Source organism: Pelodiscus sinensis, chromosome 10, assembly GCF_049634645.1.
Source record: "Pelodiscus sinensis isolate JC-2024 chromosome 10, ASM4963464v1, whole genome shotgun sequence".
Taxonomy (NCBI): Eukaryota; Metazoa; Chordata; order Testudines; family Trionychidae; genus Pelodiscus; species Pelodiscus sinensis.
Window position 1 is genome coordinate 5,252,475 of NC_134720.1, and position 25,915 is coordinate 5,278,389.

At 49.2% G+C, this 25,915-nt stretch overlaps 1 protein-coding gene across 1 annotated transcript in view; it reads left to right on the forward strand.

Moving 5' to 3' along the window:
- The window catches only part of SAG (S-antigen visual arrestin), a 30,787-nt gene that overhangs the window by 2,250 nt on the left and 2,622 nt on the right, over window positions 1–25,915 (forward strand). The window contains exons 2-13 of the mRNA XM_075937415.1: window positions 498–558; window positions 1,108–1,152; window positions 1,509–1,702; window positions 5,115–5,174; window positions 6,287–6,354; window positions 6,540–6,675; window positions 7,028–7,112; window positions 8,463–8,535; window positions 11,394–11,531; window positions 11,862–11,939; window positions 14,304–14,327; window positions 14,804–14,868. Of these exons, the coding sequence (XP_075793530.1) occupies window positions 498–558; window positions 1,108–1,152; window positions 1,509–1,702; window positions 5,115–5,174; window positions 6,287–6,354; window positions 6,540–6,675; window positions 7,028–7,112; window positions 8,463–8,535; window positions 11,394–11,531; window positions 11,862–11,939; window positions 14,304–14,327; window positions 14,804–14,868 (1,027 nt within the window). The remainder of the gene's footprint in view (window positions 1–497; window positions 559–1,107; window positions 1,153–1,508; window positions 1,703–5,114; window positions 5,175–6,286; window positions 6,355–6,539; window positions 6,676–7,027; window positions 7,113–8,462; window positions 8,536–11,393; window positions 11,532–11,861; window positions 11,940–14,303; window positions 14,328–14,803; window positions 14,869–25,915) is intronic.

Sequence of the window (25,915 nt, forward strand, 5' to 3'; positions counted from 1 at the left end):
TTGCTCACCTGGACATTTATTTGTGGAAAACTTGTCTTCGCCCCACCTCTTCTGCAAAGAATTTGCTTGGTACTCAACATCACGCACTAGCGGTTGGCTCTGTCACAGAATCGATAGAATGCACTGCTGGCATGTTAACATGAGACGCTCCACACCGCACCGCCCTGAGTGTGCCTTTGGCTGCCCATGCGTCTCAATCAAGGCTGACTGGCCCTCTTCCCAATTTGAAGCAAAAGTCCCTTCACTGTGCTGCAGAGACATTGAATTGTGTTGGTAATTTTGGAGTTCAGCTCTGCAACATGCTTAGCCCTCTACCCTGACCAGTTAATACAGAAACTCACGAATAGCGGGAGTTGATTTCAGCGGGAGCTACACGTGCTTAATTTTTAAGCATACACTTAAAAGTTGTTTTGCTCAGTTGAGCTAGAGTGCTCAGCTCTTAGCATGATCGATTACCTGGCTGGTCTTACCCACTCTGCATGGTCTTCTTCCTACAGGTGACTATCTACCTGGGAAAACGAGATTTCATTGACCACATAGATGGCGTGGAACCTGTAGGTAAGTCCAGATACGCTCTTCTTTCAGGCTGCGTCTACACTGGCATGATTTAGCGCAAATACTTTTAACGGAAACGTTTTTCCGTTAAAAGTATTTGCTCAAGAGAGCGTCTATACTGGCATGTGCCTTTGCGCAAAAGATTTGCTTTTGCGCAAAAGCATCCGTGCCCAGTGTAGACACTCTCTTGAGCAAGAAAGCTCCGATGGCCATTTTAGCCATCGGGCTTTCTTGCGCAAGAAATTAACGTTGCTGTTTACATTGGCCCTCTTGCGCAAGAACACTTGTGCAAGAGGGCTTATCCCCAAGCGGGAGCATCAGAGAATTTGCTCAAGAAGCACTGATTTTGTACATTACAACATCAGTGTTCTTGCGCAAATACTCGCGGCCAGTGTAGACAGGAGGCAAGATTTTGTGCAAAAGCAGCTGATTTTGCGCAAAATCTTTCCAATGTAGAGACAGCCTCAGGGTTTCATTTTTTGACTTAATAAACCCCAATGATTCCCCCCCATACCATTTAACTTTCACTCTCTTCTATTTCTTTCTCTCTAGACGGTGTCTTGTTAGTGGATCCTGAGATCGTCAAGGGGAAGAAAGGTTTGATGTTTTAAATGATGGTTTCAGAGATTTCTAGCTCTTCAGTGATCTCTCTCTCTCTGCAGAGCAAGAATCTCTTCTGCTTTCAGGGATCTTGTTGGCTTATGCAAAATTAACCCCATCCTGGTGAGAGAATCTCCCGTCTTTGGATGTGCTGTTTGAATGTGGTCCAAGGTTTCAGTCCGGTTACAAAACAAACTTAAGATCTTATCCATACTATGAATTGGAACGGGGGAGGGGGGGGGGGGGGGCGGGGAGGGAGAACACAAGTGTAGTAACTGTCTTCCCGGACCCTGTAATTGTCTTGGAATTGACTGCTCGCTGAATGTGCAATCTACTGTCTGTGTTCTTTTCAGTGTATGTGACTCTGACCTGTGCTTTCCGGTATGGCCAAGAAGACATTGATGTGATGGGTCTGACCTTCCGAAAGGATCTTTTCTTCTCTAGGGTACAGTTGTACCCACCGGTGGAGAAGCTGGGATCTCTCTCGGATTTGCAGGAATGCCTGATCAAGAAGCTGGGGAAGAACACTTATCCTTTTGTTTTAACGGTAAGTGCCTCACCGGAGCCTCTGATCCACTTCTCCTTGACCCTTATTATCCAGCCTGTCTGCACTCATGATAATCTGAAGAGGAGATTAATAATTAATCCACTGTTACCTAAAACTCTGGCCTGGAGTCAGAGGGTAGATGGCAGCTATCGTTCACCATCCCAAGTGTGCTAGGGATTTAACAAAGTGGAGGGGTCCTAACTTTATAAGGAGCTTTCCGTATTCAGAGAACCATCATGGCAACATCAGCCCTTAATGTTTCCCCTTCTGCATCTCTCTCCCATATTGCCAGAGTATTTGCCTCTACTGCTCTCCTGTGTACTCTTCAGGATGTGGCTATTGGTAACTAATTGACCATTCATTATCAGTGGGAAATAGGTCAATGGAGGGATGATAGGAGTTACTATAGAGAACTTTCTGGGTGTCTGGCTGGTGAGTCTTGCCCACATGCTCAGGGTTTAGCTGATTGCCATATTTGGGGTCAGGAAGGAATTTTCCTCCAGGGTAGATTGGCAGAGGCCATGGAGGTTTTTCGCCTTCCTCTGTAGCATGGGGTACAGATCACAGCTGGAGGATTCTCTGCATCTTGGGGTCTTCAAAGTATTTGAAGGCTTCAATATCTGAGATATAGGTGAGAGGATTATTCTAGCAGGGGGTGGGTGAGATTCTGTGTGATCATAATGGTCCCTTCTGACCTTAAAGTCTATGGGTGTGTCTAGACTACAGAGTTTTGTCGACAAAACTATACCTGCGTCTACACTACCACTGAGTTCTGTCGACACAACGTCGACAGAACTCAGCAGTTTTGTCGACGCTGGTAAACCTCATTTTACAAGGCATAACGCCTTCTGTCGACAGAGTTTCTGTCGACAGAAGGTGTTATTGCATGTAAACTGTCCTTTGCGTCTACACTACCATGTCGACAAAGCATGTCGACAGAACTGAATGTAGTGTAGACGCTCTTTGTCGACAGAAGTCGACAAAACTTCTGTCGACAAAAGCCTGTAGTCTAGACGTACCCTGTGAGTCTATTCCTTGAGCTGTGGAATTGATTTGCAGCACACCCTACCTTTTGCTGGAAGAATGATTAAAATGAGTTATTGCTAATATTTGGGTAACGTCCAAAAGCCTAGCCTTGTGGGGTTAGTGGCCCCATTGTGCTGTGTGTTGTATAAGCACAGATCAAAGACAGCCCCAGAGGTCTTGCACGCTAAAGACACATGCAGACCGAGTCTAGGGGCTGTGGATGCAACCGAGGAGCACGTGAAGCGGGTGGGCAATTGCTCCCCCCCCTTTGTTAGTTACATTTATTGTAAATATTTTACGGGCTGGGATCTAAGGGAGAAGGGAAGAAAAGTGACCATTGCGTGGCTATGGGCAATGGGCTGGATTCTGTGTGTTCTGCAGCAGACCTGCAGCTCGAGGAGGGGTGTAAAAGAAGGTAAGAAGTGGCTGTTTGGATTTGAGGGGCCCTCTGCAGAAGGGGCAGCGCAGGAGAACATTTGAGATGTGCTAAGAAGGTGGCTGGCAGAGGAAAAGCCTGGGAATGCTCTCGCCCTGGCAGGACAAGGCTTGGCAGTGCCATGTTTCTAGTTCCGTGAGGTGGGGTTTTGAAGGACCCTAAAAGGTACAGGCAAGAAGTTTGTGTTTGGTGTGGAGGTGAGTTGGAGGCCGGACACAAACAGCTGACATGGCCCAGAAGCCTGCTGAGGGGAGCGGAGGGGCGGTGATCCAGGCTGAAAAGCGGGAGGCTGCGGCAGCCGGGGTGTGAAGGGACGTGGGGCAAGCGTTTTGGCTTTGTGGGCAAGAGAAGAGACTGGAGTTGGGAGATGCTGTCTGGAGAAAGCAGCCGGCTATAGAAATGGCCTGATTGTTGCTCCAGTGACAGCAGCGTTGAAGGTGGCACCCAGGTGCCAGGCCTCAGTGACAGTCAGATACTTATCCTGGCTGCTCCCACCGCGGTGGCCATTTTCCGGGAGCCTGGCTCCGTTCCTTTGCCCAGTCTGATGTCTCCTCTACCCAGCCTTTCTCCCACCTGCTGTCTCCCAAGGCACCGTCGCTGGCCTGCTCCCAAGCTTCCGTGCACCTGTGTGGCCAGAGGCTCTGTGAAGTCCCCTCAGAACGTCACTGTGCAGATCTTCTACCCGTCTGTCTTGTTCTTATATACGCACCTGTCACTCTATCATCAGAACCTCTTAGGTGCCTCTTTGATAGGTGCCAGAGAAAACACTAAATGCGAGGCTCTAAAGCCCGTGTGCCTGCTCCCCGTCCTGCTCCACAGACACCCCATCCCCTTCCCTCTCTCTTAGCGATGGGATCCAGTTAGAATCTGCTGGATACCGACACTGTAGGAGACAGGCTTTCAATTGACTCTGCAAAGTCCAGGCTTGTGACAAGTCTACTAACCATTCAGGTACGAAACAGAGCCCTCCCCCACACTCAGACTTTTGGGATTTGTGCGGGGGGTAGAACTCCACAAATTGCTCCGCCAGGCCACGTCTTTCCAGTGAGATAGTGCTGGGGCCTCTCATCACAGGCTCACATCCTACCCAAGCCAGAAGCGACCGAGTGCCCTTACTGTCTGCTGGCTGGCCTGGGGGTCAGTCCCCTTCCCTGGGGACAGAGGTCCTCAAACACCAACGTTGGCCTTGTTCGTTCAGTCTCCGTGCCCATGTGACCCTTACCTGAAATGACTGTCCCTCACGCCACTGAAAGGGAAGCAGAGCAATCCCCTGGGTCGGGCACACTACTGGATGTCAGGAGTCCTGGGTTCTAATCCTAGGGCTCTGCTTCCAACTTGTCTGACTTCAGGCAGTCCTCCCCTCTCTTTCTCCTCCCTACCTTCATCTTGTTGATTTAAATTGTAAGCTCCTTCGGTGTGGGACTTCTGCGTGTGCAGTGCCTGGTGCAATGGGGCTTCTCTCTCAGCAGGGCTCTCTAGGCCAGTGTTTTTTAAACTGTGTTTCGCAGCACACTGGTGTGCTACGAGGCAGTCGGAGGTGTGTCGTGGAAAAAACAGAGTTCAAAATGGCCGCCCTTAAAGGGGCAGGCGACTTTTTTTTCTTTTTTTTGCTCAATAACTTTTCCCCTGATTCTTTTTCCCCCTGACTTTTTTTTTCTCTCAACAAAAAATCCTTGGTCTTCCTCATTTAAAAAAAATTATTGTTTGGTGTTCCTCAGTCTTAAAAAGTTTAAGAAACACTGCTCTAGGCGCTATTGTCAGTGGTCCCTCCAGCATCTTTTGGGGCACTTGGGCAAGGTGGTGTGGGAATGCTCGCTTGCTGCTGCTGCCCTTTTATGGAGCACTGACGGGCTGTGCCGTCTCAGGCTGTCTCTCATGCCCCTTTCATTTTAGGAGCAACAGAGCTGGGTATCTGGATAATCTTTCCTGGTTTGTTTTTTTTCTCCTCAGTTTCCAGATTATCTGCCCTGTTCAGTCGCCCTGCAACCAGCCCCTCATGATGTCGGGAAGGTGAGGCCAACAGGGTTTCATATGTTCTGTACTTCTACTGGGAAGAAATTCACAGGAGAGCACAAGGGATGTGTATCTGGTTGAAACGTTTTGGAGTAAGAACTAGGCAACACATGGGTTAATGTACTTTCCATCAGGGATATATGGCACTTTGCCATCTTGTGAACCACACAACAGGAAATAAGCTAGAGAGTGGGATGGAGTCAGAGGCATTTGGTGTATCCAGGCTCATTTAGTTAACAGATGAATAGCTGCGCAGGCCGGGGGGGGCATCTTACTGAAACCCGAGGCTGTTTCCTTCAGAATATTACCGGAGATATGGGTCAGTTGCTGATGATATAAGTGTGGTGATGTCAGACAAGCTTGTGTTAGATTCTCACCGGTGTGTGTGTGTGTGTCTGCCTCTGACACCCACACACCCAAGTGTCTGAAACCCTAATGCCTCTTTAAACCAAGTGCCAAGATCTCCCATTCATTTAAAACCTACCTGGGAAAGACTGTATTACATGTTTGCGTAATAAAAAGAAAAGCGGGTTCACAGTAATGAGCTGTTACAGAAGGATAATGTAGGTTAAAATATTGGACACTTCTCCAAATAACTAGACTAGACTTAGGAAAGAAGGTGCCGGTCAGGCTCTGGCGATCACAGGGATACGTTGTGTGTCTGCTTAACAGTAAGAATATTTTAGCAAAAGGTTTCACGAATCCATAAAGAGAACTAATGGGACCGGGACACTTCTTGTAAAGTGCATGTGGCCAACATGCGTGAGTCTGTCCGGACAACAGTCAGCTCCGCCTGACTGCATAGATTTATCCTGAGACTCCAGGTGCCAAAAAAAGGAAGGTTCAGTCTGTGAAGGAATTCCACATCACAGGTTTTTCAGAAACAGGACAGGCTGGCTGATCTTTAAGGAACATGGGCCGTGTTGCCCAGCGTGAGTCTGTAGCACCCGCCTAACAAGAAAATATAATAGACTTGGAAGGTGTCAGTCAAGTTCAGGAAAATTTTCCAACCTCCAGGGATTACACCTGCAGAGTTCCTTGTATAGAAAGGCTGCCAAACTCAAATTGTAACGAATTTTGCAGCTCCTCTCTCTCTCTTTCTCTGGCAGTGCTGCGGGGTGGACTTTGAGGTGAAAGCTTTCTGTACGGAGAACGTGGAAGAGCGAATTCCCAAAAGGTAACACGATGTGTGTGGAATTCGGACAGTCTCTTGCAGCTTGTTCCTCTCTGCTTCCCTGAACTGGTGTCGGGAGCCTTCCACGGGAAACACTCCCACAGGGGGGCGGATGCAGATAAACAGCCGCTCCACTGAGGCAGGAGGTTCTGCTCTGCGTAACTGCAGTTCTGTTTGCTGCCCCCCAGGAATTTTGTACGCCTGTTGATCCGTAAAGTACAGTATGCCCCAGAAGAGCCGGGGCCCCAACCTCAAGCTGAGACCACCTGGCAGTTTTTCATGTCCAGCAAGCCACTGCACCTGCGGGCCCGTCTGAGTAAAGAGGTGAGCAGTCTGCCCCAGAGAGCTCACCTTTCGGACACACACACCTTCTTTGCTGCCCCAGGATCCCTCCCTGAGACGTCCGGGCCTGGTTCAGTTTGTTCTCACTTGCCCTAACAGCGCTGTAACTCTGGTGCCATTTCTCGCGGTAGCTGGGAATGGGGTAGGTCAGCTCCTTCACTGAGGTCGCCTACAGAATTCAGGAGCGCCTGACGACTCCCATGGGCTCGGGGTGGGGCCGTAGGAGCGGAGGCCACCGAGGTTGCGGTTGCAAATAGCTGGGACTTGGACTGTAGCGTACGAGCCCCTCCGGCAGGGTTGGGCTCCAGGGGCTGAGCCCGTCTGACTCTTCCAGGTGTTCTACCATGGGGAGCCCATTCCTGTCACTGTCACCGTGACCAACAATACTGAGAAAACGGTGAAGAAGATCAGAGTGCTAGGTGCGTTTTTACTCTTGCCTTTACTCCCAGGGGGGCTGTGCCACGCGGGGTTTGTGCTTCAGCTGGTCAGGCAGCAGAAGCGCTGGAACCTGTTAGTGCCCCTCGCAGAAATAGTCCCGGGGTCACCCTGGTCCATCCCATCTCTATGTTGGTGTCCCTGTGGCGCGCCAGTGCCTGGGCTGCCCTTCAGGAATGGGGCCTGCCAGAACGGTCACCCTGTCCTTCCACTGCCCTCCGCTGGGAATTGTGGCTGGACAGCTCTAGACGTGCCCCTCCATCGTGTGCGTGACTTTGCACGGCTTTCCAGCCATCGCTGTAACAAGTGAAATCACAGCTGGCAGGAGTTCTTCTTATGGGCCCCCCTTCCCAAGGGTGCGGGGTGCAGGTCCAGTACTGCATGGCTCTGACTTGTATTCTGGGAGCACCTACAGAGGTCCACTAAGATTAGGCCACCTACGTACCCAAGTGGGAGGGTAAACAAAGGCACAAGGAGGGCATGTGCCTTGCCCAGGGTCGGGCAGCAGGTCGGAGGGTGAGCTGGGAGTAGAAAGCAAGTGTCCGGAGTCCCAGTCCACTGCCTGCGTCGTGTGTGGAAAGCTGGTGGGCTCAAATATGTGAGATGCGGAGGCTGAGTGGAGAGCGGGACAGTTCACAGCTGTTGGTGGGGAATCCTTGTTGAGTGTGGCTCTATCGGGTGAGGCTCTGGGCCCGGTGCTGTTCAGGGTTTGCCAGTCGTCTGGAGTGCAGATTGCATCACTGCTGATGACACGTGCCAGCAACCCCCGGGCGGGGAGAGTGGTAAATGGAGCCGACAGGGCAGTCGCACCGAGTGACTTGGTAAACTCAGCCTTTCAAACCACCCCAGGTTCCATACTGACAAATGCCAGGTGGTTCATCGAGGAACAGCGTTCTGGCCATAGCAACAGAACAGGGGGAAGCAGTGACTGTGTAAAGGAGTTAGGGGTCATAGTGCACAAGTGACTCATTGTGACCTGCCAGGGTGACACTGCAGCAAAAGGATGACTAAACCCGTAGCTATATCAGTGGGGCGAGGGAGCAGGAGCAGGGCGGTGGTTTTTATCCCTGTGTACAGCACTGGGGACGCTGATAGGGGCTTCAGGACTCTGCCTACAAGGTGTGTCAGTCAAACACGCATTAAAATTCCAGCATGTGTGTTCTATGGTAGGTCCGGCTTAATCAGTGAACGGTCTAGGCCCTACCTGCTGCCCCTGTCTGTCCCTCAGCTCCTGAGACTGGGGCGGGCAGTCATCCGCGTGGTCTGTTTCTGTGCTTTGTGTGTACAGTTGACTCTGTCCCCTCACTCCTGCTTGTTCACTCTCTTTCTCTCAGTGGAGCAAGTTGCCAACGTGGTTCTCTACTCGAGTGACTATTATACCAAGGCGGTGGCAATGGAGGAGGTGCAGTGAGTGTCTGCGTGCCCTGTGCTCCCCCGCCCTACTCCATCCCTTCCTTCACTCCCCTAGTAAGTCCCTTCCCTCTCCAGAATTAGAAGCTCTCAGCTAAGGCCTGCAGCTAGTTTTCATGGTGCAGCTCAGAGTCAGAGGATGCTGACTGAGGTAAGCTGTCATCTTTCTGATGCTCAACCCCCTTCCCTCTCTGTCCATCCCAGGCCCCTCATGAAAACAGTTGACTTGCTACACGGAGAATTCTCTTGTCAGCTGTAATGTTGGTTGAAGCAATGATGGAAAAAACATGAGATACAGGTTTCCTCTCCCACCCAGCCAAGGGCTGCCCAACCATCCAGTCAGGGATCTGAAAGGCAGGATATACCAATGCATATGAACATAAGAACGGCCATATTAGGTCACACCAATGGTCCACCGAGTCCAGTATCCTGTCTTCCCGCAGTGGCCAATAGGTGATCAATCCTATCGTCCCCTCCCAGCTTCTGGCAAATCTATGCTAGAGAGAGACAGAGCATGGGGTTACATCTCTGTCCCTCCTGGCTAATAGCCATTGATGGACCTATCCTCCATGAACTCATTGGTTCTTTTTTTTGAAACTTTTTATAGTTTTGGCTTTCACAGCGTCCTCTGGCAAGGAGTTCCACAGATGGACTGTAACAAGAACATGAATCCATCCCATTCATCATCAAAGGCTTTTCAATATGAAGTCTTATACTTGTCACCCAGGCCATGGCTGGCATACAGAGAGCTCTTCTGAGAGTCACAACAGCTGTGCCACATCCTGCACTGAAACTGCCAGGCAATCCTGTTTGGGGAGAGGGACTATTCCATTTTATTAAATTAGTTACAGGCTTTCAGAAGTGTGGCCCACATCCCAGAAATACCCGCTTAGCTGAATGGAGCCTTCAAAGCTGTGTGTCAGGTCAATGAAATGCATCTCTTAAAACAGCAGTCTGTCAACTTTTACCCCGTTTTCAGTATCGTTAATAGCGGGGTAGCTGTTACCAGTAAGTTAGCTTTTATTAGACCAACAGCTGAGTAATAACATACCAGCCTAAAAGAAGAAAAACCAGATCTTTCTGGTGGTGGCGGAGTTTCCGGAACACAGGACTTGATTTTGCCTTTGGTTATGGATGCGGTTCTCAGTGAGGACAGACACGGCCCCGCAGTTGCAATGCACGTGCTGAGATGTACCTTTGGCTTTGGATGCCGTGTCTAGTATTTTTATCTATTTAAAACCTCACCATGTTTGTGTCTTCTACATCATTTTAAAACCACCCTCTTGAGCAGTCTGCACCAAGCCCAGCAGTGTATCCTTGCCAGCTAGCCCAGATAAAGTAACCAGCTGGATCCTGGTGCGCAGCCTGCGGTCCCACCTAAATGCCAGTCCTTGGTTTGCGGCCTGCTCGCCCAGTGCTCGTGAGGGATGGAAGTGAGCTTTGCAGACCTGAGCTATTGCTCAGACCAGCCTTCTCTCTAAGCTGCGGGGGCAAGCCCAACTTCACAGGTGATTTATCAGTCCCACCCAGTTAGAGGCTCAGGACTCCCTGCAGGGAGCTGACTGACTAGGCGGAGATGATTAATCACCTGAGTTGTGCAATATTCCAGGCCATAAGTTTACTGAGCAGACCTTTAAATGTAGAAAAGGCTGGTACCAAGGGGAAAGAGTTCTGAGTAATGAAGACTCAAGCAACCACACTGCTTTTCTGACTTACTGATCTGGCCTGGGATTAAGTTCTGTAACTTACTTTGCTTCTATTCACATTGGGAGCTTGTTTGCGGTTTCTTGACGTGACTGGGAGACTCACTTTGCTTGTCTGGCAGGTGGCTTGTTGATCTATAAATGCCGACGGGGTAGCAGATTTCTGACAGTAGAAGGGTCTTTGGTCTTGCTGAAACCTAGGGCAGTGAGTCTGCATCCAGGTCAGCTGACTCAGGCTAGTGCAACAGAGCTAAAAATTGCAGCAAAGACCTATCAGCTCAGGCTGGAGCCTGGGACATGAACCCACTTCCCTTGCCAGGTTTCAGAGCCAGGCTTCCAGCCCAAGAGGGAAGGATTGTGCTGCTCTTTGTAGCCCCATGGCGCAAGTGTGTGAGACCCAGACTCAGACCGAAAGTCCCTGCTTTTGTAGCTTTGTGTTTGCAGGGGAGATGTACCCACTAGGTCCGGTATTCACTGTGGCTGGAAGTGGAAGCTAAACAAATTCAGTCTAGAAATAACCATTAAAATCACTTTCTCTTCAGCATCCGAGGAAGTGAGTTGTAGCTCACACAAACTTATGCTCTGACACCTCTATACATTTGTTAAGTCGTTAACGTGCCACCAAACTTCTTGTTTTTGTTAAACTTTAACATCTTTAAGGTAACTAACCACTGGAACAATTTACCAAAGCGTGTAGAGGATCCTCCTTCGCCTGAAGTCTTTAAATCAAAGCTGGACGGGTTTCTAAAAGATGTCATACTGCACCCAGAAATTAAGGGTTTGAACATTAATTGGATGAAACTGGATGTCTTTTGTGTGGCAGAAGATCAGATAGATTATAATGGTCCCTTCTTGGCTTTAATGCATGAAAACCAGTTATGTGATTTAATTATGGTATTGAAACCACTTGCTCCATTTTCAGGAATGATTTGAAGCTTGCTTGGCTAGTACGGACAGGCCTGGCCTGAAATGTTGAATTTTCTGCGTTTGGTTGTATGTCAGGGCAGATGTAGCTTTGTTTGGAAAGCATTTTCCCCCCCTGGAAAGTACTGGCCAGTTGGTACTGGGCTCTGCTATCAGTTCTGAAATTCTCATGAGCAAATCTGTACTTCAACTGAATGTGTTTCTCTCTTTTCCCCCATGCACTCCAAGGGAGAAAGTGCTGCCGAATAGCACCATTACCAAGACATTGACACTTCTGCCCTTGCTGGCAAATAACCGTGAGAAACGGGGCATAGCACTGGATGGGAAGTTAAAGGATGAAGATACCAACTTGGCTTCCAGTACCATGTGAGTCCTATTCGGAGGGGGACCAGCTGATAGAGAGAACCAGAGACGAAGGGAGGGTAGTGAAACAAATCCAAATCCTATCATGTCCCATTAGGTTTTGCATATATGTATAGGTGCAGTTGGAAGAGTGACTTGGATCCATTCAGGCTGGGATCTGTTTCACACTTGCTATGTCTGCCAGGCTTTTGTTTCCAGGCATAGCAGCGTATTGGCTGTCCCAAGGTGTCTCAGCATGTCTGAGAATGGAGCGTATTCCCCTGGCTGCTTGACTCTAGCCATATGCTGATAGTGGACCATGTAGTTCCCACTCTGTTTTTTTCCTCCCTGCAGCATAAAGGAAGGGATAGACAAGACAGTGCTGGGGATTCTGGTTGCCTACAAGGTGAAGGTGAAGCTCATTGTTGCAGGGTAAGAACAATAAACGTCTCTCTGTATAGACCAGAGATAGAAAATGCATCTGTTGTAGAGGAAAGCCCAGTACAGCGTGTCACGAGGAGAAAGGGGATACAGGGTAGACCCGGGATACTCAACTTTGGAAGTTCTGGGGGCCACGATGATACTCGCAGCACATGCCGAGGGCCAAAACTTAAGTGTGGTTGCATATACATGCAAATATATATGTATGCAAATATTTGCAAATAGTTTTTCACACTGATGGGCATGAATTCAAAGATTTAAGCCTTAAGCTGTGGCGCCAGACCTAAACGTGGCCAGTCAGCCCTTCTCAGGCTCTGCCCATAAGGCTAAGCAGACAGCACTGCCCACAATGCCCCAGTGCTCCTGGCACCTCCTCCCTGGGGACTAGAAATGCCGCCACCCTGTACCCGTCTGTTCCAGCCAGCCCGTCCACTCGCGTCTTTCAGTGCTCGCCCTGCCTGGAAGACACCTTGCTGTTGCGGAGCATGTTCCCAGGGGAGGCCACGTTCAAAGGATCCCACCCGTGGGCCGAGTGTTGAGCCCTGCGTAAGCCCAACCGCACCACAGGCCCCACGCAAACGGGCTGCGTGTTGAGTAACCCTGGTTTAGAATATGCTGACCTGAGGTAGGAAGCCTCTAGGAAATGTCATCTCACTTGGGCAGACCCAAATTCTCCCCAGGCTGCAAGGGGAGCACCTCTCTCCGATGCTAGATCCCCCTGCAGCTCAATCCTGAGCGTAGCCTCCTCTCTGATTTCCAGAATAACTTGCTTTATGCTGTGGGAGGGCAAATGAAAGCTTCAATCAAAAATGTGTCTCCAAATCCTCATTTGCCTACTGCACAAGGCTGAGATGCACACCCAGGCCCAAACATGCTGTCGTACTGACCCTCTGCCCACTGAACTTACTGGGAAAAGCTGGTGGTGTCTCCCGCTACTTGGCACCTGGGGGCAAATTCAGCTTCCTGATATCACTGGCAATATGGAAGGGGATAACAATAACTCTCAGCTGGTGGGAAGTGTTGACTTGCGCTGGTATTCAGCACCCACCGGTTCGCTCTCTTTGGCCCTGTTTTAGATTATAATGAGATAATGATTTGGCTTGTACTTGCGATAAAGTAACTGTTGTCGGGTGATCCTCTGGCTTGTGTTTTGATCCGACCTGTAGATTTAGGGGGCAGCTGTGAATAGAGCCATGTGAACATTTTGCTCTTTGAGCTTCAGAACCCAGTTTCCTCCATCCAGAGGACGGATTTGACAAAGAAACACTCATTTAAAAGTCTCTTTTAGTTGGATTCTTAACATCTGATTTCTTACTCTGGCTTAATTCTTTCAAGAAGAGATGTTTATATTTGAGCATTCAGTTGTGCAGGGGAAATGTCATGGGTGGGGACTGGGGGAAAGGGCCAAAGGGAATAGAATTCAGCAAAGATGCTGCCATAAATCAGTGGTTGAACTAGCAAAGATTAGGTGGACAGCTCGCCTTCCCTTCCAAATTCCACCACACTGAGACCACGGTAAGGAGACGATATAAATGAACTCACAGTAATACAACGGGACGAGGCTTTGTGGTGATGCCCGCTCCACTGTGTGTGTGCACTTTTTCTTTCCTGCCCTGAGGATAGGACTTTGTGTTAATATTGAATCTTTCTTCCATGCCTGCAGCTCTTGCTGCTCCAATTTCTCTAGCTCACTTGGGTTCACTCTTGTGTGTGTTACCCCAAATTTGGGGTCCTCTACAGAACTGATTGTTGCTGAATTTGCAAAGAAGAAACACCCAGCAAGGACAGATGTTAAATAACCGGGCAGGGTGTGGAGAAGGGCTTTGGGTTTCTCTAATTTAGTTGTCCTAAAGAGCCTCTTGAAAGCCTTAAGATCCCGGACTGAGCTGCAGGGAGCAGGAAATATTGGTGCAGCTGCCTGGTAGATGGGCCATCTGGACCTGTTCCAGACCAGCGGCGCTCAAATTTGAGCAACCCAAGGACCTCCCATTTTAACTTACAATATTTCAGACCCCCCAAGCCTCTCTGCTCAGCCTCAAGTCTCAGCCCCACCCCCTCCCCTGAGTGCATCCATCCCTGCTTCTCCCCCTTCCTCCCAGCACATCCTGCGTGCCTCTGAACATCAGTTCCATGGGAACGGGAAGAGTTGACCAGTGGGGCTGCTGGACCCCCTGGAGTCCTTTGGTGAGCACCTGTGTGAGAAACATTGCTCCAGATTGTCAGAGCCCCACCATCTCGAGGGCCATGGTGCTAGGGGACTGAAGAGGGCCTAGGGGCAGGGGTGGCTAGCTGGAGGCCTTGCCTGTTGGAGCAAAGGACATGTTACAAACACTCTTTGTTTTTCTCTTTACCTAGCATGCTGGGAGATCTCACCTCCAGGTAAATCCGCTCCATGTTCTGCCTTTCTGAACCCCCCAATCCTGGCCGTAGCACTTTGCCTCCTGTCCCCACCCCTCAGAAATTAAACCTCGCTTCACCCAGTAGGGGAAGGGACTGTGAGTTCTCCAGTGTGATAAGCAACCCAAGTGACGATGCTGTCCAGGCCTTAGTGATGTGCAGGGTTTCCAGAAAGGAGCAAAATGAGTAACTTAGGACTACGTGCCCCCCTGGTGCTAGAACCAATAGTAGAGGACAGCAATGCCGCAGGTGGATGTGCAGCAAGCAAATCTGAGCTTGGAGGGGTTTTTTAAATGTTTGGTGGGGCCAGAGAGCTGATTGTAGCCGAATTTCAGGGATGGTGGAACCGGACTTCTGTAGAGACAGGTGTGGATCGTATTGGGGAGCTAGAGACTTGCCATGGGAGCTGTAGAGGCAGTGGGCACGTAGGCATGATGCATTCTCTTCTCTCCCCAAAGTGAAGTCAGCACAGAGCTGCCGTTCCGTCTCATGCACCCCAAGCCGGAGGAACCGAGCATCAGAGGTCAGTAATGCCACCCGGGCCGCTCCCACTGCTCACGCCATGAGGCGCCGGCTCCCTTGTATAGTACGATGCTTGCTGTGAATGCCTTGATCCCTGCTGTCGCAGAAACCTCAAAATAGCACTGGAACAGCCATGCTGGGTCAGACCAATGGGCCATCTAGGCCAGGGTTCTGTCTGAAAGCCAGGCCCTGCCCAGTGCTTCAGGGGGAAAGAACAGAAGGGGGCAGTTCATGAGCGACCCGCTGTCCAGTCTCAGCTTCTGGCAGTCAGGTTTGGGGACACCCAGAGCAGGGGGTTGCATCCCTGACCATCTTGGCTAATAGCCATTCGCAAGCCTGCCTTCCGAGAACTCATCTCGTTCTTCTGACGCCACTTCTACTTTTGGCTTCCCCACGCTCCAGCGACAAGTCCCACAGGTTGAGTGAAGAAATACTGTTGTGGTTTGTCCTTAAATCGGCTGCCTTTAATTTCAGCAAGTGAGCCCTGGGTGGGATAAATAACACTTCCCTACTCTCTCCTTCCCCACCAGTCATGATTTTATACATTTCTCTCCTATTCCCCCTTCCACTCCCTGCCGAAAACCCTTTTCCCAAGCAGGGGAGAGACCTGAATTGAAGTTCTGTGGCATAGCAAACTCAGAACTTATGTAAAGGGCAGGTGGGTGCTGAGATAATATTATGTTAACTCTATTTATTCCCCCTATTCCTGCACTTCAGCTTTACCTTTTTGCTGCACACCGAGAGCTCATCCTGTAGACTCATAGTAATCAAAGATGTAATACACACAAACACTGCAGATCATGTCTGGAATACTTATGACTAGCTTTTAAACACCAGCGAGCAGATAGTACGTCCTAGTGCTTTGAGAGATCTGCTGTTAAGTGCTGAAGAAGAGCTCGATTGCACACAAACTGCCCTACATTTACACATTTAAATGCAATATTTCACTTGCAGTGCTCTGTTTTAGCGTGCCCACCCCTCTGGTTTCCTTTCAGCATTGATTTCTCAGGCTTTAGCGTAGGACCATAGTAGACTGTGTCACCTGGACTCTTCAGAGCTCAGTGTGTCTCTGCTTTCCAACTGCATCACAGCCTGGTCAGCAACACATCTGGGATCCTGACAGCTCGCCGCATTCCAGTCCTTGAATTAATAGATGATGGGTTTCGGGGGCTGGTAAAACAAAACTGTAGCCTGTATCCAGAATGGTGCAAGTGTCGGGATCCAGCCCTCAGAGCAGACACTATCCTATGGTCGGTTAGCTACTGAGGACACAGGGCTGTCTTCAACTTCTGTATTTATAACCTTTCCCCCAAGAGCTCTGATTGGTTCAGCTCTCAAATGGGGCTTTATGTGAAGAACTTGCAAAACTGCTTGTCCCAAATGGATCCTTCTTGTACAGCTTCAGAAGCAGGTGCTGAACTATCTAATAACTGACACACCGTATTGCTGGATGTTTCCGGGCTCTTCTAGCTGTTGTCCTGCCCTATGCATCTGTAGAGAGACAGTATTATATATATATATATATATATCTGTCTCTCTCTGTCTCTCTCTCTCCATGGCTCCTCCACAGCTGTGGGCTGTCTTGCTGTGCTGAGAACATAGTCATTGCTCTTGGAGATGGGAACAAGTTTAGCAAATGGGTAAAGCCAAGTCAGATGAGCAAACCAGCCTTGATGAGAGAAGAGTTGGAGGGGGCAAAAGAGAAGGGTTCTGTAGCTGAGCAATGGGCACTTTGTCCTAAACTCTAGCCCACACTTGAAAGGTAGGCATCCGCCCTGTCTCCTCTTTAATCTGCTTTGAATGACAGGAGGACACGGTACCGAGAAAGGGAGAAACAACAGCCCAGAGCACAGAATAAAGGTCCTTTTCATTTTAGTTTTGCACTTGTTAGGAAGTGAAACTCATTTCTAGGCTCCAGCTAACGTGGTCTGGCTGGAGCATAATATTTTCATAGAGCTGTTCAAGGTAGGGATGCAAGAGTGACTAAATGATTAACCAATAAACGGGAGCTTATCTGTTAATGTTATAGACTACACTCATCCCCTCCCCCCGCTGCGGCTCTCCATAATTAGGGCACTGGGGAGCCAGCACACAAAGACGCTAGCTTAGTCTCAGCATAACTCCCCGCTGCTGCTCTGGATCCCCAGTCCCCTAATAATGCAGAGCCGCAGCGGGTGGTTATGCTGGGACCCGGTGTGAGCTGGGACTGAGCTAGCGTCCTTGCGCGCCGACTCCCTAGTCCACTAATAATGCAGAGCCACAGCAGGTTTAATGCTGGGACCTAGTGCAAGCTGTGACTGAGTGCTTTCACTACTTTCCCTTATCGATTAATCGTGTAGTCGATAACAATTTTGTCGACTACACGATTCATTAATTACCCGCTTCTTAACATCCCTAGTTCAAGGCCAAGTAGTGACTTGGTCTCAGTGATTTAATTTTTAAAAACATTTGTGTCAAAGGCAGCCAGCACACTGTGCACTGAAAGAGTTTCTAAAACTGTTTCTCAAACCAGATTTCCCTCTGAGGAGTCTTAAACTGCATTGACAGAGCAGGAAATATTCCACACCAAATTCACAGGCATAACTGTAACTAGAGAGGCACCTAGTGGCCAGAAAGTACATGGCAGAATACTTTCAATAAGTAGTCTACGGGGTAGGTAGGCGTGTTAGTCTGTAGCTTTAAAAAGAATGAGCCAGTCCTGTGGCACGTTGGAGACTAACAAATGTATTAGATTGTGAGCGTCTGTGGGTAAAATCCACTTCATCAAATGAGTTGGAGTGGAATTTACAGAATCCAGGGTATATAGAACAGCAAAAGAAGTTACTTGCCAATTGTAGGACCAATGTTAATGAAGTTAATTAAGTCAGGCTGGATGTGTCTCATTCATAGCATGTCTTTTGGAAATGTGAATATCAAAGGCGGGGAAGTTGCCTTTGTAGTGCGTTAACCAGTTCAGATTTTTATTCAAGCCTAAGTTAAACACTATCAACTTGGGCTTCAATAAAGAGGTCATGTTTGTCCATTCCACAATAGGGCTGTGTACTCACCACATGCACTGGTGCTGGAAGTTTTTCCCTCAGCAGTCTCTGTGGGGGAGGAGCTCTGGCGACCCGTGGAGTGGCGCCCTCATGACGTGGTCGCAGTGATCAAGGGATGCCGGATGCGTCTTCCCCACTCAGTTCTTTCTTGCCACCAGTGATGATGCAACTGAATTCCTATAGTTTCGGCCAGTCTTGTTCTCCACTCATTCTGTGTGAACGCTGTAGTTCGAGTGCTTGTTCTCATTGATTCCAATCAGGTGTACGCGCGCCATGTGCACAAGTCTGGGAAACTTTTTCCCCTAGTGCTTGATGCCGGTTGCGATGTCTCCCGGTATTGGGGCCGCATCCCCACGCCAGGGATCCCGGTGATGCGCTCGGTGCCAGAAGCCACTGCGCTGGAGACGGTGAATGCTCTGGTAACGAAGAGATTGACCTGTCTTGGTGCCAGTCAGGAAATTGGGGGTGCCGCAACATCGCTGGCATCCCCCCGAGCTGGTAGCTTGTCCCACACCATGGACGCCTCCATCTCCAGTATCTCTACGAGGTCCCCTCATAGGTGTCTGGTGTTGATGGGGAGTTCAGTACCTGCACTGGACTTTATTTCCTGTGTGTGCTGCACTCAACAGTGCCGCTTCCAGTGTCAGAGTCAACGGCACGCTCTGGGCCTCGTGCACGGGGGTCGTCTTATGTTGTGCCATGGTCGGGCCTTATGGGGCCATCTTCCTCTGCCTTCTTTTCAACCAGGTCGTGCCGGTGAGGTTGACCGGTCCCTGGGGGCTACGGTTTTCGGTCCCAGCAGGCTCCAGAGCCGAGAGTCTTTTGCAGCACTTGTCTTTGGCACGGTTTCGCGCACAGAGGCCGGGGTGCAGGGCGCTCCACACTGAGCTCGCCCCGGGCCGTCTTCTCAGCCTGAGCTGGTCTCGGTGCCACCTCCATGAGGAGTTGCTGGAGGTGGTATTGCCGGTCTTTCCTTGTGCGGGGCTTAAAACCCCTGCAGCTTTGCTGCTTTTCGGTGTGGTGCGCTTTTCCCAAGCACTGGGGACACGCCTTGTGCGGGTCACTGTTTGGCACAGGGCACGACTTAAACCCTGGGTGTTAGGCTTGGCCCCCAGAACCCCGAGGAGCCACTCCTAACTACAACTATGGTTAGAACAGCTAAGAACAAGTTAGACTATCTATCGAATGTGCTGGACACTGGAAGCTTGCCCCAGCAAGACAGCTAGAAGTTCCAACGTCACCACGGATGGCAAGAAGAAACCGAGGGAGGGCAGGGTCGGCAGTGATATGTATGTGTTAATATTGCGGCACCACTCTAGGGGTTTCCGCAGCCGACCTTACAGGAGCCGCTAGGGAAAAAAGTTTCCAATGCTCGTGCACACCGCACACGTACGCCTGATTGGAATGGACGTGAACAACACAACACAAAGAGCACCAGTTGCAAGAACAGGTAACTGTCTTTCCTGTTTGTATACACTTCTGCTTACTTCCCTTAGAGTTGTCGTTTGTAGCTGTCTGGGCAGGACTTAGCCTGGGGCCTGGGCATGCCCCGATCCTCAAGCTTCAACCCTTGTGAAGTGTGCAAGCAACCTATGCCTATTTGTGACCCACACAATAGTTGCCTGAGGTGTTCTTAGTGACTGGAGCATTAACGATAAATGCCAAGCTGGAAAATTGTTTAAGACCCGGACTCAAAAGGAGACACATTTGCCTGAGGACTCTTCTAATGGCGCCTGTGCTAATCCTGGCACTAGAGCAGAGGTTGGACTCTGTCTCTAGCACTGGGGCATCGGTACAGACACGCCCCCGCTGGTGCTATTTTCAAGCTGGCACCGTTCCCACTGACGACTCAAGCCAAGAAACTGAAGCTATCACCGGGGGCCATCCCGTAAGAGAAAGGAGACGTTGGGAGGAGAAGCAAGTCCTGTGATGGGCAGCTCAGTCCTTCCATCTGGGAGTCTGGCCCCAGCTCGGGTAGAGCAGCCTATCCCTTCCCACCCTGGGCCGGTGACACAGGGGAGTGATAAAGCCTCCAGCACTTGGAGGTGCTGTGGACCCCATAGGCCTTGTGGGCAGCACAGGACATACTGGCCTTGCCAGGGCTAGCAGCACCAACACTGGGCTCTTTTCCAGCATCTCCCCAGCAGCTCTGTTCTCAAAAGGCTCACCCCCCCCTCCCAGAACGCTGCCCCCCCGGGCAAAGTCTTCGACCTCGACCATTGGGAGGCCGGCTTCGTGAACACCCTTTCAATCCCCAGATGCTGGGCGCTGAAGGCAGGCTCGGGGCAACGCTCGCCGGAACCGCAGTGCAGACCAGCTGAGCTACACACCTCCCAGCACGGGCACCGGGACAAGCCCCCTGCGTCTGAGACCTCAGCATCATTCCCAGGACTGTTCAGGTGCATGGCATTGTTGGTTGCAGTCACGTTGGCACCGGTGTCCTTCATGCACGTCCTCGTGGTCTCTACAAGTCTCAGGCCACCAGACTCACCCCACCTCCCAGTACTCAGGGTCCCAGTACTGAGCCAGCGCTGGGAGGCGTTGATCACCTGGCTCCCGTAGCCAATATGCCTGTTCCCAACATCGCGCCAGAGACTTGTTCCGCCCAGGGGAATCCTTGTGGGTCCGCAGTTCTCGCCTCCGTGCAGGAGATGGTCAGAGACGTCCTGCTCCTGGCTGTCAGGCAATGAGCGTGCAGCCTCAGAAGCTAGCGCTGAGCAGGTTCCCGCAGTGCTAACCCTGCCTTCGACATGGCACCGAACCTCCCAGCATGGCTGCAGGGACAGTGGCTGGTACCCCTGGAAGCCATGGGGACTGACTTACTATCCCAGGCTGCCCGTTCGGTTTTGTGGGCATCTCAGAGACCGTCGACCTCTGTGTTCCTGCCTCCCACGCAGGTGCAAACCCCTGAGGAGGAAACCCCCTGGACCCACGAGGTTCTAGTGGGCCAACAGGTTGCCCCACAGAAAGAACTCATGGCAATAGCACCATCCTCGTCCTCCCTGAACAAGGCTGTCACGAGCTCCCCATAGCTGGTGCCACAAGACAATGCGAACGCTCATCAGGGTCTCCTCTAACCTGGGGCTGCATGCAGAAGCACTGAGGGAGCCGGCGGATGCCCTATTTGATATATTGAGCTCCACTGCGTGAGGAGGGTTTAATAAATCACAGATGCCCGCTGGAAAGCCCGCTCACGGTTGGCCCCCGTTTGCAAGAAGGCTGAGCAGAAATACTCTGTGCCTGGAAAGAGCCATGAGTATTGATACAGCCACCCAGCACTGAACTCCTGGGTGGTGAAAGCGGTCCACCAGAAGGAAAGGCAGGGACCACCAATGGCGATGCCCAAGAACAAAGCCTCCCAGGAGACTAAACTTGTTTGGGTGGAAAATAGATTCAGCTTCCAGTTGCAAGTGGTGACTCGCCAAGCCCTCCTTGGCTACTGTGATTTTAATATGTGATGGAGCAGGGCCAAATTTGAGAAATCCCACCCTGAAGGCTCCCAGAAAGAGTCGAAGGCATTTGTGGAGAAGGGCCTGGCTGCTAGAGCGGCCCTCCGGGCAACCTTGGACACGGCGGACTCCGCAACGCACACCATGGCATCGGCCATATCTGTGCATCGGGCATCCTGGTTGCTTCTCTCTGGCCTGTCAGCGGAGGCTCAGCAATCAATGCTGGACTTTCCTTTCGATGGTCACGCTCTTGTGGGTGGACACTACATCACATGGACATAAGGACTCCCACACCACTCCAGAAACCCTGGGGCTGTATGTTCCCAGCCAGCCTTTGCTTTTCTTGTTGCAGAGGATTTCCAATTGGATCACTTCTTGCATATGCATCTGCTACAAGCTTGTAAAGGCCTCGCCACACTAATTCCTGCCCATTTGACCAGGGCTCAGGCATCATCAGCAACCTTCCGGGTACATGTACCAATCCGGGACCTGTGTAGATCTGTGATGTGGTCCTTGCTTCATACGTTCATATCCCACTACTCTGCAGGCCAGAGATGATGTTGGGTTCGGCAGAGCTGTGTTCCAGGGTAACAAACCGTGAGCACGTATATATACTAACGGTATGTATAGCATGGCACAGAGTGAGAATCAAATCTGCATTGTTATAAAATGGCAAACCAAAGGGACTTGAACTCTGCAGGCCTCAGATACTCGGGACTAGTTTCTCCAGCTAGCATAATGTGTAATACTTAATTCAACTAGTCTCTAAGGTGCCACAGGACTACTCGTTGCAGACTGACACATCTCCCACTCTGAGATTTTGTTCTAATGTGAATGAGCTTTGGGCTGGAGCCCAACAAGATACCACCTGATCCGTAAGTGTTACTCCTGTAATTCAAATCCAATGGGAACTGAAGATTACAGGTTTGATTGCCACCGACTGCCTGTTTGTAGCTACAATTCATTACAGAAGCATGTGTGTACGCACGCCACATGTTCAAACTCTCAGCAATCTAACCAGAGGCCTCGTGCCTCTATGAGAAAACAATAATGCCAGAACCCCGGGGTCTTACTCTACTTCAATTCAGTCTCTGCCAGGGTATGGGTCTTTTTTTTTCTAGGAAAAGGATCTATTGCAACTTTGGGATTGCAAAACCTCCCTCTCAAACACTCCCCTGCCACATCCTCTTGCCAAAAGCAGCCCATCTATCATTTGCTAAATCACAGTCATCTCTAACAGTTCATTTTTAGGTTATCATGCAGATGAAAATAGCAGAATTCTTAAACTCAATAACAGGACCGACTCGCCAGTGTTTGTGTGGGCACCCTAATGGGCAGTTGATTGGGAAAAGAAATGCCTTCATTTCAAAAAGGAAAACAAAATGCATGGAGGAAAATCCCTTTGAAACCAGCATAGCAAATTTAGAAACACAACATGACTGTGGTTTAGGATCCCATAATGGAGAATAAAACCTACCAAATTGAGATACTGCCATTTCTGGCTTCCTGTGTTATTTCTAATTACTATTCCTGGGAGTGATTTCATGCGTTTGATTTGTGATTGTGATTTTCCACTAGTTTTTCACTAAAATTCTGAGAAACAAGATGTTTTGTTAGTTCCAAATTAGATGTTATTTTATTAAGTGGATCAAAAATTAATTGCAGAGTCTGAGCTGCAGCAAACAGTGTGTAGATAATCTAGAAGCACGAGGAGTGAGACTAATTCTTTTAGCTGAATGTACAACCTCTAAGAGGGATAGATAAAGGCATTTATCAATGAGATCAGTCTTCATCCTCGTCTTTTCTGTTCCCTTCTTTATTGATGATGAGCTAATATTTACCAATTTGTCTGGTGTGCCTCCCTCTTTATTCTGCTGTCTCCTTTTTGGGGGGCGGGCTATAATAGAGAAACAGGCAAGAGATTATGAAGCCAAAAGTACAGTGGGATTAAAATGTCAGGGGTGAAAACCATATTAAGATGCCTTCAGATGAGTGGGTAAACTAATTCCACTTCTGTTTCTCCACCCACCACCCAAAAAACCCACCCAGGTTTATCCAGGGTGAGAGTAAATGGAATGAATCCGGTACCAGCATGTTTACTTGTGCAGGGATGAACTAAGCCTAGGGAATCTCAGACAAGCAAAGTATGAAGCAAAGGGAGCCATTGAGAATTCAGTCTCTTTTCTTTGGCCACATTTTCTATTGATTCCTGGTGGCACAGCCCTCTTGAAATAAATGGAGCTGTGTTGAGCTGCATCAGAAGATTTTGTCCCTTAAATGTGGGAAAGTGATCTTTGCAGTATATGGTGCAGTGCTGTTTTGAAAGTTAAAAGCTTACATGTGGAAGTGTAGGTCTGTAGCTAACGAGAGTCTTCTTTTTCGTTTCGTTCTGGGGGATGGAAAGGAACGGATTGCTACTTTTCCTTTCTGCCATTTCTATATAACTTCAGTGCCTTGGATTTCCTCATACAGTGCATACACATGAATTTACAGAGATGCAATCATATTTCATACCCACCATACTACACTTACCAGGACAGATGTTTAAACGTTACTAAAACATTTGAAGATTAAAAATACACTTGCCAAATACATTGGTAAAGGTGCACTCTGCCATCTCGCCCTGCAGCTAGGAGAGGATAAAAATCAAGCTTATAATAGAAAGTACCATCTGTCTCAATTTTAATTACATGGTTTCACTGCTCTGGTTGCCTAGTGCCGTGGTTCCCAAACTTTTCGGCATCACGCCCCCTTTTTGATTTTTGAGAAACCCTCACGTCCCCCCACCCCCAGCAAAATTTGCTGAGCAAAAACAAACAAAAAAAGGAACTGACTGCGACCGAAAAACAAAAATAGCAGCAAAACTTGGGGGCAGGATGCCTCACACCCCCCAGAATTTCTGCATGCCCCCCAGTTTGGGAACCCATTGCCTAGTGCAAGCTTATAGAAAACTTTCCAAATGGTATGATAAAATATTATTTTATGTCCTATGAGACCACCTCCTCTTCCCCAAAATCTGAAATGCCAAGATGTGTTTGTTTAGAGTTTGGATAATTGCAAGAGCATGCATCACCTTGTTCAGGCTCTGGAGAACTTTCACTGCATGATAATTGTAAGTGAACTACAAGGTGGAAAGAGGCATTGCATCGGTAAAAAATCTGGCCCAAGTCCTGCTAAAAAGTGTTGGCCTTTGGCTAATGAGCCTGTAGAAAACAGGCTGCTTTAAGCTAAAATTAGTATAATTGCATCTTTTGGAGCATAACTTACCTAACACCATGTGACAGTGTTTTGGTGCTGCATATAGCACAGTATCTAGCTGTGTAACTAGTCTCCTGATGAACTCGAAGTCTGACTAAAACAGCGTGTTTTCCCCTGCCCATTCTATAAATTTGACTGTATTCTGTACTTGTGGATACCACTAAGCTTCGCCCACATTAGTGATGTCATTGTTTCCTTAGTAACTATCCTACTTCAAAGGGGAGAAAAGGCAAACGACTATATAGAAAGAAAATTGAACACCATTGATGCAAAAGCAAAACAGTGTTTGGTGGCAGTTCTAAAAATATTGAATTTCCACCCATGTCAGTTGCATGTGGCCTACTGGGTGAGAGTGATACATCCCAGGGAGGGAAGTGAATGAGTATTTGACTAGACGATTAACCGATAAGTCTAGGTTTATTGGTTAATCTAGTCAATTACTCGCATTTCCCCTTCCCCCTTGCTGCCTCTGTATCAGAGGCAGCAAGCGGGGAGCAGGAGCCAGTGTTGGGGGGGAGCTGGTTTAAAAGCATCAGGGTGGGGGGCAGGCAGGGGAGACTGCCCATCACTGAATGTCTGGGCTGGGGACCCTGCAGCTAGGCTTTGTGGGGTCAGGAGTGCAAGTATCTGGGGCAAAGGGGGCCACAGCTGGCCTCTGGCGGGAAGGGGTGAGAGTGTTTGGGCCGGGGGCGGTCATGGCTGGGCTTGAGAGGGCAGGAGCAGAGAAATAGGAACGGAGTTGTTTTAGGTTTTCTTTAACTCTACTCATAAGGAATAAAATTTGTGTCTGTATTATTAGAGAGATACTTGCTGACAGGCATTTTGAAATAAATTACTAAAATAATTGAAACTGGCATGATTATATAAACAAAATATGCAGAATTTTTAAATGTTTGGCTCCAAATGCCTCCAGGAGTAGTTAAGTGTAAAATGTTGAGCTCTGTTCTCTATTCTGAAGTAGGCTGTGCCCACAAAAACTCATGATACCATCTACATGTTTTGTTAGTCTTTAAAGTGTCACCAGACTATTTGTTGTTGTTTTTTTAAGTTTTTCCTCTAAAATAAAAGCTGCCAAATAAAGAAAAAAGCTGAAATGTGGTCCCTACCATGTTCTATCTTCTGTACAGAATTGACTTAATGCTCATTAATAGCTTCCTTCCCCAATCAGGCTAGCTACTTAAATGAGAGTGACAGACCAGTTAAGAGGAACACCATGTCACAAAGCAATATCACCACTGCTGGGTGCTAATAAGCGAGCACCAAGCAGACACCTTTCATAACCGTTGTTCTAGCAAGCCAGCTT